The 14,974-nt window shown below is 35.5% G+C and overlaps 1 protein-coding gene across 2 annotated transcripts in view; it reads left to right on the plus strand.

Moving 5' to 3' along the window:
• The window catches only part of ROBO2 (roundabout guidance receptor 2), an 897,160-nt gene that overhangs the window by 368,041 nt on the left and 514,145 nt on the right, over nucleotides 1-14,974 (plus strand). The window contains exon 3 of one of the 2 annotated variants that reach the window (XM_084538898.1): nucleotides 959-1,062. The exons of the other annotated variant lie outside the window; for it this stretch is intronic. Within the exon in view, the coding sequence (XP_084395024.1) occupies nucleotides 959-1,062 (104 nt within the window). The remainder of the gene's footprint in view (nucleotides 1-958; nucleotides 1,063-14,974) is intronic. 2 annotated transcript variants of the gene reach the window in all.

Consider the following 14,974-nt stretch of genomic DNA (forward strand, 5'->3'; position numbering starts at 1 on the left):
TACATATGCAGAGGTGTTGGGATGGAAACAGGAAGAGAAGGAATTGCCAGACCAGAAAAGGATGAAAGGAGGCTCGAGGGGCTGGGAGGCCAAGTTAGCTTAAAGAGGCCCTGTGCCAAATAGCAGCATTCAATCTGAATGCTTATATTGTTACAGAAATGATTTAAGGTAGTCAAGATTTGTCGTATGAGTGGAGGTACTGCCTCAGTGCAGAAAGTGCAAAGTAATATATGAACATTGCAGCACAGTGGTACACTTGCATCTTCTCTGACACAGCAAACAACAAAAATTTCTACAGGCAAATAAAGGCAGTCTTTTAGAAAGAGTACATTATCCTTTTTTTTTTTTTTTTTTTTTTTTTTTTTTTTTTTTTAAAGCTGTCTAGTCTCATTCATTTTATTCCTAGTTCTTAGCTGTCAAAACACTCATTTCTACTCAGGGAGAGCCAAAACTGACTCCTGTTGTTGGACATCACAGAATAGATAGTTAGAATATTGGCATACAGTAAGTGATTGCTGCCACTCTCCTCTGCAAACCCCATATTTTTACTGTTCTGTCCTGGCTATGCATTGATAGATATATTTTCTCCCTGTCAATGTATAAAAGCTACAACTTGTGAGCCTAGAAAAAGTATACCTGGTGGTCTAAACTCAAGGATTTCAAAAGGAATATTAAGAAGGTTTGTTGTAGAATAAGGTTTGCAAATCACAGTATAGTTCTTTCCTGTTATATTTCACCCCCAAATAATAGCTAAATGAAGCATCCATTGCATGCTGGCATATTCTAGCACTCATGAATCACATGTTGACTGGAACTTTACTGACAGGTTGCAATTCTCTTTTAATATTTTGTGATTTATCTGTTGAATAATGTATTCTGAGAGTTTCAGACTCTTGATAGGTACACATTTATGGATTATTTTACTACTATCCTCTTACTCCTTCTTACTCCTACCCAGGTGCAGAAAGAAAAGGCTCATCATTGCGTGCAGGTGTAAATGCAGGTGTAAAGTGGGAGGGGTAATGAGGAGTGGGATCACAATGAAAGGTCTGGAGGAGCAAGGTACTGTATTTTTTAAAATCCTTATTACTTGGGTTTGTCTTCACTGTGGTAGGGACTGCTTGAAAATAAATGTTTCAGGGTGTAGTAGTTCATTTTTAAACTCTAGAGTTGTTTGGCCTGACATAACCAAAACAGAATATTCTCAGGTATTTAGTCCTTGTTATTGTGAAAAGAAAGTCCAACTGGTCTCCTTGGTTTATGTTTCCAATGTTTTCTGTGCATATGTCTAACCTTTTCATTGAGAAAATGAAAAATATGTTTATTAAATGACCTTTAGTTTTTGCTATCTACTCAAGCATTCTTTGTAGTGGCACAGTAATACCATTACCTTGACTTTTGTATCACTCATACAGCTTCTCTTCATGCCTGTCACTAGCATTGGCTGAGCTAGTAAGTAGTAAGAAAAAAGATGATAAAAAGGAAAAAGCACAATCTGATTTGAATTGTTAGGAAATTTAGTCCTCTAGATATGTTTGTTCCAGCTATGCTTACTTATTGTTTATTTTTACATTTTTATCTAGTGTTTTCTATTTCTTTGTTAAATTTGTTAATCTTCAATCTAAATATGTTTAATCAGGTATATATGTGTGGAGAAACAGTCTAGGACAAGTTTAATGTGAGATGTTTTTGGTCTGAGTCATAGCTGTGCTTTGCCTTGATGTAAAACCTTCTACAATACCACGCTGTTACACTTCCACGTGCAAAACAGTTGCATTTCTTTGAAGTTAAAATGAAAGGGCTTCACTGTTTTCCCTGTCTTCAGCATAATCAAGCAGTAAGAGCCTATTCCTAAATCCTACATTTAACTTTCAGTCTGACCTTGGATTAATCCCTTTACATCACCATGCCTCTGTTTCCTTTCCTGCCCAGGATGAGCATGCAGTGCAGTGAGAGTTGGGGGAGCTCGGTCTTAATTCTTTAATACAGCTGGAAAAAATCCCTCAAGACATAAGCTAACAGTTTTCAAGCCATGCTTGTTGGCTGTGTTCCAGTTTGAGTGAAGCACAGAGCTACAGGACAACTAATATGGCTTGAAAATATCACTTGAAAGCCTTGATCTTGATAACATTTTGACTAATGCATAACTTGCAGAAAGATGTTTGGTTTCTATCTGAAAACATCAATAGATTTACAACAAGCCACTTCTTTTTGTAAGTTTGTCCTTTGTTGTGTGATTCATTTCCAAGCACATTGGACACTGTTGTAACACATAAATTTAATAAGAAAAGTAATCTACTCAGTTTCCTTTCTTTTCCTGGTATGTAGGAAAGAAGTATGGAGTATATACATTTAAGAATAAGTGACCCCGGAAGTTCACTTGCTTTGCCAGTGACAAGGACTCCTGAAGCAGGGCTGATGTGCATACAGATAGATGATTTCCTGTTGTTTGTTTCTACTCTAATCAAGCTGATTGGGATGAATGATAATGGTGATGTCTTTCTCACATACCAGAAATTTTCTTTGCTTGGGAGATGGAAACCATTTGCAGCAGCAATAGTAGTTGACTTAAGATGGGATATTTGGCCATTACCTTCATAATGGGAGTAGCTGTTTTTTCACATATATGGCTACTTACGAGTTTAGAAAATAACAGCATGCTTCATACATCGATCTGAAAAAGCTCTTTGTAAAAAGGGTCAGCACTGTTATTCCCACTGAACAAATGATGAAATGGATGAACAGACATACAGAAAAGCTAACTCTAGGTGATGAGCAGACTGCTGGCAGGGGACTTGGGTCCTTACAGTCTCCTAGTCCCAACAGTCCTATGACTCCCCAAGTGAAAACCCTGAGCCAATTTACTGCTGCTACTTTCCAGAAATTAAGAGTGTTGGTCCCAAGAACAGACTGTTCCTTAAATAAGCCATGGCCAGATTTGCATGAAGTCTATTTCTATTCTGATGGCTGGGACTTGATAGTTCAAAACCTGTCATTATTTGTATATGGTCTTGGAGTTAAATTCACTCTTCAGTACCAAAACACAAAATCCAAAACCATTTTCATACAAACCCATGGGTTCTTCGAAAGGCAAATATAAATTTTGAAGTCTTGGGTAGGGATTCTTTTATGTGTAGGCTTTGTGGAGAAGGAAAAGCATTGTCGTTTTGGACAGTACTGACACCTACCTACACACAGCATTTTACTGTCTGTCCACAAAGCTAACGGAGGATATGTTCCACATGAAAATTAAAAGAAGTGGCAATTACAGTAAATCATATGTTAACCAAGATTTGTGCATGACTTTTAAATTTCCCATTACCTTTTTGTTATCTAGCCATTCATTGACTTAACTGATACACTACGTATCTTCTTTTGTGCCAGATACATTTGTTTTCTTCCTCCTAGGTCACAGTTTTACAATTATCACCATAGCAACATTCGTGCTATAATAAGAAGATACGTCTTCTGAATGGCTGGTGATACAACACTAACTGTTAGAACATAACATTTTTCATGTTGGAAACATCTGGAGTTCACAACTAGCAAAGATCTGTAAAAATGTCTGTAGCTCTTTAATAATCACCCAAGGCTGCACTTGCAAGCTTTATTACGATACATTTACAAACATTCCTCAGTCATCAACCACGGAATGTGATAAAACTAAACTTTATTCCAATGCAAAAAATTAAAACATAAAGTTCATTGTACAAGTCATGTGGTTTAAAAGAGGGGGGGAAAAAAAAAAAAAGATGGGGAGAGAGAGGATATGAATTGCCATTTGTGCAGAGGCCTTTATTTTAGAGTTGGGCCATATCCCATTCCTCTGCTATTCCTAGCCTATTACCTACAGCACTAATATTGCTATTTACTGGCTGATTATATCCTCTGGCAAGATTCAGACTGTGTCTACTTCCCTGCTGCAAACTAATCAGTTTTCAAAATTAGTTATTGATCTCAGGCTCATTGTGGAGGACAAATTTAGTGGCTGGTTCATTGAGTATCAACAGTGCCACTCTTTGTGTGAGCTGCATAGAAGTGAAAACAAACAAGATATTCAGGCCCTTGTACATATAATCTAATATAAGGACATACAAGGCAAGTATAAATGCAGTGCCAAATGAAATATCTTTTTTTTTTTTTTTAAGATAAAGATGACCTAAAGCAATACAAGACAATACATTCCTTTGTTAATGTACACATATAATTACTACTATGTTTTAGTAACTCCTAGTAAATATTCCATCTACTGTGCAGTGTTTTTCTAAGACAGGATATATGTATCAAAACTGTTACTGGAACATGCTACTGTTACTTAATTTGAAGGTGGCTTTTTTTGGTAGTTGTTGGTTTTGTTCTGTTAAGGGTAGGAAATCATGTAGCCGTAGACTAGTTTGAATTAGAAGGATCTTTAAAGACCATCCATTTCAAGCCCCTCTCCCATGGGTAGGGACACCTCCCACTAGACCTGGTTGCCCAAAGCACCAGCCAGCCTGGCCTTGAACACCTCTAGGGATGGGGCATCCACAGCTTCTCTGGGCAACCTGTTCCTGTGCCTCACCACCCTCATAGTAAAGAATTTCCTCCCGATATCCAATGTAAAATCTCCCCTCTTTTAGTTTAAAACTGTTACCCCTTGTCCTATCACTACACTTCCTAAGAAAGAGTTCCTCTTCTCCTCTCCCTTTAGGCCCTGTTTAAATACTGGAATGCCATTATATTTGTTTCTCTAGGCTGAATAATCCCCACTCTCTTCACAGGAGAGGTTCTCCAGCCCTCTCCTTCCTGGAACTCCATGGGAGTCCATCCCCTGGACTCACTCTAACAGGTTTGTGTCTTTATTATGTTGGGTGCCCCAGAACTGAACATGGTACTTCAGGTGGGATCTCATGAGAGTGATTAGAGCAGCAGAACCTCCATTGATCTGCTGGTACTGCCTTTTTGGAGTCCAGGATATGATTGGCCTTCTGGGTACTACAGCATACATTCTCAGCTTGTTGTAGTTTTTCATCCACCAACACCCCTAAGTGCTTCTCTGCAAAAATGTTCTTAATCTGTTCTCTGCCCAGCCTGTATTTGTGTTTGGGACTGCCCTGGTGCAGGTACAAGACCTTGCACTTGGCTGTGTTGAACTTCATGAGGTTTGCATGGCCCACCTCTTAAGCCTGTCAAAGTTCCTCTAGATGGCATCGCTTCCCTGTGGTGTGTCAACTGTACCACTCGGCTTGGTCCACAAACTTTCTGAGGGTGCACTCAAATGAGTTTATCTTTTCAAGATAGACCTTTCTTGATATTTTAAGTGAGAAAGGTGTTAGACATGAGGAAGAAATTCTTTACTATGAGCATGATGAGGCAATAGAACAGGTTGCCCAGAGCAAGTTGTGGATGCCCCATCCCTGGAAGTGTTTAAGGCCGGATTGGATGAGGCTTTGAGCAACCTGGTTTAGTGGGAGATGTCCTTGCCCATGGTGGAGAGGGGTTGGAACTGGATGATTTTTAAGGTCCATTCCAACCCCAAAAATTCTGTAATTCTATGATTATATGGATGAAGTCAGAAAGATTTTCAAACAATAGGTACTTGAAGTTTGCACTTGTTTTAGTGAGAAAAAATGTATGGTCATTATCTATTGCCTAGTTCTGTGAAACTGTGTTACATGTTTTCAATGATTATACTATTGTTACTTCAGTTTTGATGGGAATTTATCGATGCAGCTAATTTTTATTTGGGAAAGTTTCCTTCCAAGAAGTTGAGATAGAAAGATAGTCAATAACCCAATGTTTTCCTGGAGAAGAAAGAGCAATGTCCAAGTTGTTTCTTTACCTGAATGGAAGAATATGAATGCTGGGTTGTGGTGTTTCTAAATTTTGTCCCCAGGGAAACCTCTAAAAACAAAAATAACTTTAATTCTTTTTTTCTGAGAAAAAAGGTTCTCATATAGTTTCAGTTGCAAGAATGTATTTCTTAGTCCCTTTAGGAAAAGTCATAGTCCATAGAATCATATTTAAAATATGGAAAGTTTCCAAAATACACTTAATAAGTGTTTATTGCCATCCCACTGCCATAATTTAATAACTTATTTTAAAAATCAGTATTAGATTTTTTTTTTCTGTTTCTTAAACAGTATTATCAATCTTTGAACTGGAAGGAAAAAAGATATATTTCACTGTTGAAACAGCATACAAAACGTTTATGAGGTATATATATGTATTTGAAAATTAAGTTAAGGTCAAGCCTTTTATTTTATTATGAGCTCCTTGAATTTTATTTCTAGCCTTGTACTTAATGTGTCCAAAACTGAGAATGTAAAAAACATTATTTGTACAGTTTTCATTAAAAACTATAATTTTCCAAAATTCATTCAAAACTTGGCCCAGTTTTCCCCAAAGCTTTATGAACCTGGACTGTATTTCTGATTTATAAGAAAACCATAAACTGTATATATGCTCCTTGGCTTTGCTTGAGTTTTGACAACTTTTTTTTGTTTGTTTGTTTTTAACGTGCACAAAATTTGGAGCCTTGATGAATAGTTGGTGGTCTGTAATTATTCCTATTTCTCTGATGCATATATATATATATATATATATGTATCCAAGTTTCTGGAACAAAAGTTTTTGATTTGTATTGATACAAATTAGAAATTACTAAGAGTTTTATAACAAAGTTCATTATAAGTTTAAAGCCTAATTCCTGCATGTGTAAAACACGTACAAAAGTCATTTAGAGCTAGAGTGCATAAACAATACAGATCCTAAGTATCATGGGAATCAAAGAATTCTTAAAGGAGAAATAAGAGTTAACCTGATTCATTCTGTATTCCACAATCCGATTTTGTTGTATTGTGTTGTGCTTGATACATGTTTCCTGTTTTTCCACAGTTCTGGAATGAAGAGAGCATGTTCTAGAAATGCGTTTTCACTTTTGCACTTTTAGCTATTTAAGATGTAACGTATGTTTCTATACGTTTCACTACAAAATCTGAGTTAATGCATTCCATTGTTCACATATACTTTGAACCAAACACTCTTTTGTTTTCTGCATTCCTGCATTAAGACATCAAAAATATTTCAGTTTTAAATCTGGATTTTTGCTTTGATCTTCTTAAGCAATAGTTAATATTTACTCTATTTATTTTTTACTTGATATGCTGCTACAGAGTAGAAACTCTTAAAGCTGTCAGGTCATTTCTTATTTTTATAAATATAGTTCTTTTCTTTCCTTAGAGTATGAAAGCTGTAGAATCACTTTCTCCCTGAAAATGATATCTGGAGTGAGGTAGCATATCTCTCTTAATTTCAATAAAATTATGCTCTAAGAGGATACTATGGAATTTGACTTTTTTTTTTATTATTTTATTCTGTATAAAGAAAAGCAGTGCAGAACTCTTTCTTTCATTTGAATTATATAATTTAAATGATTTAGATATGATTTCCTTAGTGGCTGTTGATGCCATAAATAACTTCAGTAAAGTTTTTTTCTTCAGGTCTTCTCCATTCTTTAAATCCAATTGCATCTACAAAGAAAAAATATTTTAAGAAATATGAATGAATTAAATATGTATCTAATTCAATTTGAAGATGTGCACTGAAGTCTGGAAAAAAACATCTACCTGTTTCAATGAAGCAGTCAGTGAGTAAAGAACCTGATATACAATTGGATCTATAAAAATAAGTAAATCAATAAAATTATTTTAGAACTCCATTTCAAGGCTATATATGTCAGTGAAATGTTCCATGCTCAGGGGAATTAGTGAAATTAAAAACTATATTACTTTATATATAAAATATAATTTGGGCATTCTCTGTCTGCCTGTACTTGCTCTGCTCATCTAGAGTGAATGTTTCCACTAGTATCTGTATTGATAGTCATACAGTCAGTCTTTTGTCCTAGTCTTTTATTAGACTAAAATTGCACTGAGTAATATGCTTAGAAATGTTTTGATGCACTCAGAGATGGACCTGAGTAACTTTAAAAAAAAAAAAAAAAAAAAAAAGTAAAAATGAAAATGTAGAAGTCTGTATGCAGGATGCTTTTCTTTAAAGAAACAATCTCTCATGTAATTTAAACAATTTTAGTGAGTTTTAATTAAGAAAAAGATGAGAAAATTCAAGTTCTGAAACACTCAAAAGTGAAGATGCACTGCTAAGATACTGGGTGCCAGTAGTGAGGCATAATTTATAAAAAATTTTTGGAAATTTGGAATTCTTGAGATGTTCTTGTACTGTTACACTAAAAAATGGTACATACAAATGAAGTAAAATTTAAATTTGTATTTAGTTTTGATCAGTTTTGAAATTGATTTTCTTCCCACATTTTTATCAACTGTGTGGTTGTATGCCAACTGAAAATATTTTCATATATTTTAATTCTTGTGGAATTTATGGTAATTTTATAGAGCTTTGTTTTCATATGGCAAAGTGTCTGCTGTTTTGGTTATCTTATATAATAGTCTTGAATTTAATATATGTATAAATATTTACTGTTAATCATAGACTAGAATCATAGAATCATTTGGGTTGGAAAACACTGGAAAACACCTCTAAGATCATCAAGTGCAACTGTTAACCTATCACTGCCAAGTCTATCACTAAACCATGTCCCTAAACACCACGTGTCTTTTACCTCCAGGGATGGTGACTCATAAGAGATTCTTGGTTAAAGTATTTCAGTTTTTTTCAACTTTTTTATCTTTTAACTTATTTAGTATTGCTTTGAAAAATTTCAACTGTTTATAGATTATCTTTGCAAAACATTTTAAGTTAAATACTTTCAAGGCAGGAAATGCATTCTTAGGGAATTATATTTTCATATTCAGTAAGATAATGAAAAAGGTAGAAGGCAGATATTTCTTCCATAGACAATTCATCAAAGTAGGATATGGGTAGATTTTCAAAGCGAAGATAGAGCACGGTGTGCCAAAGCCTCCCTGAATGTCAGCACAGCTATGTTCCTATGGACAGGTAAGGAAGGCAGTAGGCGTGTCTCACTATCTTGGCACTTTCAGCTGCAGTAACTGAGGCCAAGTGTAAGCCAGCAAAATTTAGCATGGCTGCCTGTGCTCCAGTATCAGAGGAGACAGTCTGTCTGCCGCAATTACAGATATTGTGTGTGTGAGACTGGCTCAGCAGCAACTCCCAAAGGTTGGCAAAAAATGCGGAAGTCACCATCTTCCTGTGATAGGCCAGTTTTACAGGCAGCTGTGATGAAATGGAACAGGCTGCTGGTTTGGGGACTTCTTTCTGTGCCTGGCTCACTTGAGCATACACCTGAGGAAGGGATTCTTCCTTTTGTACACCACTAATACTTAGATCACCTTACACTAATTTATGCCAAGAACAGCACAGTGAAGGGTGACCAAATATGAATACTTTGTGAAGTCTCTACTCTCTTATTAGTTTACCCACACATAAAAATATATCCCAAATGATCCAGCTATGTAGAACAGTCTGAGAAAATATACTGTGGGGCTGGATCAAGAAAAAAAAAGTCCTCAGTTGTGTGTATAGTAGGAGTTATCATACTACCGACACATTTCTGGAAAGCAGACTAACCATTCTGATAACATCCCACCAGATTCATACCTGCTTCCTAACTAAGAGTAACACAACTAAAAGCAATCTGCTGAGAGGCACTACATGTTCCCAATGCTAGATTAACCTGATTTTAAAAGAAAGAAAGCAAAGTTGGTGAATCTGCATCCTCCCTTTGAGTTTAGTTACTAAATAGGCCACTACCTGTGACTACAGGTACATCTCTAGCATTAGGAAGTTATAAAATAAAGTAAAAATTATGATACAATAAATGATTTAATATAATTTTCATCTGTCCTTGGTGCCACAAGTCAGGATTAATTGAATATAACCACTTATATGACAAGGATGAAAACATGGCATCTCCATTCCCACTCTGAGTATGTTCATCATTAAATGGCAAGCACAGATGTAGGGTGAGTTCAGTCTTTACAGCTGTAAAGATAAATTACGGATGTAAACTCTAAGCTAAGAGGAGGAAAAGTCCATGTGATTTTGAGTGGTTTTAACTGCTTTTTTTGTTGTTGTTTTTTCATTCTAAATCAGTAGCTGCTAACAAAGCTAATCACATTAGTACAGATTTAGCATCTAGCATAAATTAATTTATCTGTGAAATGCAAGGTGACTGCAGTTGGAAGCCGTTTGAAGATGCTTAGCAATGTACAAGCTATCCTCACACAGGGCTGGTATGTGCATTCACTGCAAGTAGTAGTTTTGTGTTTTTAATTTGTGTTGTGGCTTTTCAGTCCAGAATGAATTCATCCCTTCTGAGATTTGATTAAAGCATGACTGGATAAAAGCTTTTATGGCTGATTGGGGTAGAAACATTGTTGCATTTTTGGTGCAGAACTATTTTATTTTATGTGGATTTTTTTTCTAGTAGAAAGTGAAGGGCTTAAAATGTGCAGTCCTCCTTTACTTCAGTAGTGCTTGGAGTTGAGTTAAGAAATCCAAATAGTGCTAAGCAGGTTAATGTTATGGTGCACTTAACAGGATTCCTACTATTTAAAATATTCAGGTTTGCTTATACATACTCCACTGAAGTTCAAAGCACCGTATTTGGTTCGTTTAACAAATACAGACACTCCATTAGCCCTTCTCACTACCAGCTTCTCATCCCATATGCCTGCTTGATCCATCTGTCATGTTTTGTCAAATGTAAGCGCTCTCAGGGAGCAGCCATGATTTCACAGTGCATAGTAAAATGGGACTTCAACCTGAATAGCCACTGAACCACAGGGTAAAGTTTTAATAATAGAAAAACAAAGGGGAACCTCTGTAGTCATGAGGACTACAGACAGGGAAGAATGGCTACATCAATGTAAATATGTGATGTACAATAAGATATCTAAATCTTCACTAAGTGGATTACATATGGATGATAATATCAGGTTAGATTATACTGTCAGTATTCTGTCTTTGAAAATACCCAATAAAAGGTGTTGAGAATAAACCTTAGTTGGCCAAGTATTCTGAATCCTTTCCTGGTGCTTACCTCCTTGACTTAAAGAAAACAACGAAAAGAAAAAAAGCACATAAAAATTTATGAATGTAGCATTTTAGAGTAGAAATGGATGATACTGCAATTTAAATATGTATAATTCAGCAATCTGGCCACATTTACATACTTCAATTAATATTCAGGATGTCTCCATAGTAGTAGTAGGAAGAAGAACTGTTTCAGTAGTTATTGTCAAGATTTATGTATTTATATACATATAAATATATTTTTCCCTCTCTGAGCTTATACAAATGAATAAACACATATGTAAAGAGCATACACCTATAGTAGAAATATATTAGAAATCTGTTATCTATTATATAGTAGAAACCTGATTGTGAGTATGGCTTGTGAGTATGATGGTCCAAATAAGTTTTACCCTGTTTTTAAGAGCTGTCTTTTTTCTTTTACGTTTCAATTTGCATCTAATAGAATAATCTTCTTGAAAATTTCGTGTTTCTTTTTATAACATAATAATCATAAATTACTGTAATTAAGGTACTAAAATTTTAGCATGTAATATTTTATTTTATTTTTCTACTTGAGTTATTTAGACTGCATGCATGTCAAGGTAGTGCATAGCAATGTAAGAACAGCTGTACTAGTTAAGTTATATAGCCAGTATCCTCCTAGGGGAGTAATCAGTAAAAGTGCTTAGGATAAGAGTTTCATAAAAGGCTAGCTATTGAGCATTTTCTTAGTATATTCTCTAATTTTCAGACAGTCTGTGGCATAGACATTTCCAGAGCCAGAGGCTGCATGCACATCTTTGGGCTTAATGGCCGTTAATGGATCTTTTTTCCTAATCATTTGCCTAATTATTTTTTTAACTCATTTATCCTTTTGGCCTTCGCAACATCCTGTGGCCATGAGTTCCACAATTTAATTATGTGTTATGTGAATAAGTACTTCCTTTTGACCCTGGATGCATTAAGAATAGTTTATCTGTATTTCTTTATTTCTTTTCTTCTCCTCTCACCTTCTTTTCACTCTCTTTTCTTTTCTTTTTTTTTTTTTTTTCCTTCCCCCTCTTCTTACCTTGATGCCTGTGCAGTAAGATGATTGCTTTGAAACTTTGGTCTTTAGATTTTTACCTTGGTGTTCTTTGAAGTGGTCCTTTTTCATGTTGACATAAGCAAGTGTATGGACTCTAAACTGTACATGAAGGTTGACTGTATCCCAAAGCATAGACAAAATATATTTCTAGTCCAGCCATACAGTATTTTAATCCTTTTTGTTTACCAGAACTTTCTCTCTCTTATTTTTGGGGACTGTCTGTCCACAATAAACTTTTGTGGTCTCATTTTTTATGAATCTAAACCTCTAAGGGTTTTGAAGAAGAAGGGACCTTGAAAGACAGGAAGAAGGAAAAAAAAGTAAGAGAGGAAAATACTATAAATTTAAACTAAAAGGCCACAGAAAGACTAGATTCGGCCCAGACAGTATGGGAGAAAAAGAAAGTCATTCTTCATTTTTTCCTGTTAGATAAATCCACTATGGTCATTGGCAGATCCAGCTTTACTCTGCAAATGAAGGGAGTTGTTGCATCTGTCACTGGTGAATTTGGCCCAAAGGAATTAGGCATAATTGAAAGTCAAGATTTGATCATTATAAATAAGGAAGTCAACTTCTTTAACAGAAGTGGAAGCAGACAGGAGCTCTGGATGAGTATAACATGCTTCAGAATTGAGTTATTTTCAGTAAATAACTAAGTGTGGACTTACAGCAATACCTGAGGTGCTGAGGTCTGAAAATGTCAGCTTTATGACTTTTGATTTACTCTGACAGTGGCAGAAGAAATAAAGCAAAGAGTAAGTCTGATAAAATCTGTGAAGCTAAGGTTTTGTTTCAGGCTAACTGAAAGAATCACTTCTCTGGAAAATGTACTTTATTTTAATATGACTGCTAGCTTTTTTGTGCCAGTTTTAAATTTTTTCTTCATAGTTCTGAGGCAAATGTTCTTTCAATGGTCTTGTGGGCCAGCCTCTGCTGACCATAAGACAATAAATTATAATCCATAATGTGGATAATATCCTTCTTAGAGAGATTATTACAAATTATTTCACACCCTGTTTAGCATATCATGACTCCTGGTGTCATGCTTGGCAGTTCACTGTCCTCCAAATGCACTGCCTGGTGGTTTCCTATATCCTGTAGTTCCTGACTTCTTCATGTCTCCTCCTGTTTTGCCATCAGCATGGAAGCAAAAGTCTATGTGTAATGCTGAAGCTAAGAAATGATATTTCAGAACCTTAGAGTAAATGTACAATCTTCTAGTAAGCTTTTGATACATTGTCCTGTAAATCCTTAAATTGGCTATATCACATATTGGCTGCTCCACTATTTGAGAGCTTAATCATTTTATATTATTGCACCTGAAATTGTTCTTTAATAGGAAAAGTAATATAGCTTGATTATCTTATGCAGATATGAGGTTATTATGAGGCTGTTTTTCAGTGAGCTAGGCCTGCTTGTAAAACACATAATCTTTTTTTAACTAAAGAAATATGCAATAAAGCTAATAGAATATGTATCTTATTAGATTCCGTTTGTGGTAAATGATGATGATCTATGCAATGTGAATTGTACTATCTCATCTCCAGCATGTTTTGAAAGGACAGCTGAATCAACTGGTGAGTCTAATTATTCCTTGAAAGGGGAAAAAAATCATAATGAAAATATATTTCATGCATGATTTGATGTCACTGATAGACCAGCAACAAGGTCTGCTCCCTGGATTTGAAGGGTCCTTAGGCTCCTGCCACATAAGGAGGCAAAGGGTTGGTGGAAGCAACTTCCTGCTTGCTTTTTCTTGCATGACTGGAGTTTAGCAGCTCAAGTCTACCATTTCCTAAACATTTTCTTGTTATGTTTAGGGTTTTGGAGCATTGGCATAGACAAGGAATTCAGAATTAAAATCAGGACAGCCTCAAAACATAGCTGACTGAAATGTTTATATGCTTCACAACATATCCTGTCATCATAGCCAAACTTCAAGGAACAGATGATTTCTGCTTGAGAAAACTATATTATGAAAATCTGGAAGGGGCTCAGTGTTACGAGTTGTTTAGACTTCTTAAGTTGCATTGTTTAGTGTAAAACTTGAAGATACTGTTCCTTTTCTGGGAAATATGTAACAGCTTGCTATTTCAAACCAATGGATGGTTCATACATGATATTAAAAACTAACTTATTATCAGTGTAACATTCATGCTGTGATGGACCATTCAGAATCCTGGGGGGGGAAGGGGGGGGGGGGGGGATTGAGTAATATTGTCTTAGTTTGTAGCATTTTAGCCTATGACTTATTTTTAAATGTCCACTGAATAGGAAATAATGCTAATCTAAATATTTTATTCAGCTAAGAAGCAACTTATTTTAGGTTTGCCTTTAAAAGTCCAAAAGTTGTGTTGGATTTTAGAGCTGATCTCTATCTTTCATTTGCAACCACAATACTACGGTAACAACTTTTACACCTCTGTTTCTAGTGAAGCCGGGCTTTCACTAAAGGAGTCCTAGGACTTATTAGGAAATGGAAATACTCATCTGTATTTTTACAAACAGCAGCGGTTGTCGACACAGTATGTTAAAATAGAGAAATAATGCTTATAGAGAGACTTATCAGAAAGGTAGGGCCCTCTCACAGGGGACTCTCATGTTCCAGTATGCCATGCCAACACTCTAATTTGATAAGTTTTAGGGAAGACAAACCATCAGTGCCTGGTCTAGTTTGCGCTGTTGGAATCTGAGCTTTCCCTTGTGGTAAAACAAAACAAATAGACAAAAAGCATGTGTATACATATACACACACATATACATGTATATACAGGTATATATGTGTGTGCATATATGTATATAAAAATATTTTTGTATATTTTTAAACAGAATGGGTCACTGGTACTTTGTAAACTTTGTAAATTTTGTTTACTTTGTTAAAATAAAATA

Source organism: Aythya ferina, assembly GCF_964211825.1.
Source record: "Aythya ferina genome assembly, chromosome: 1".
NCBI lineage: Eukaryota > Metazoa > Chordata > Aves > Anseriformes > Anatidae > Aythya > Aythya ferina.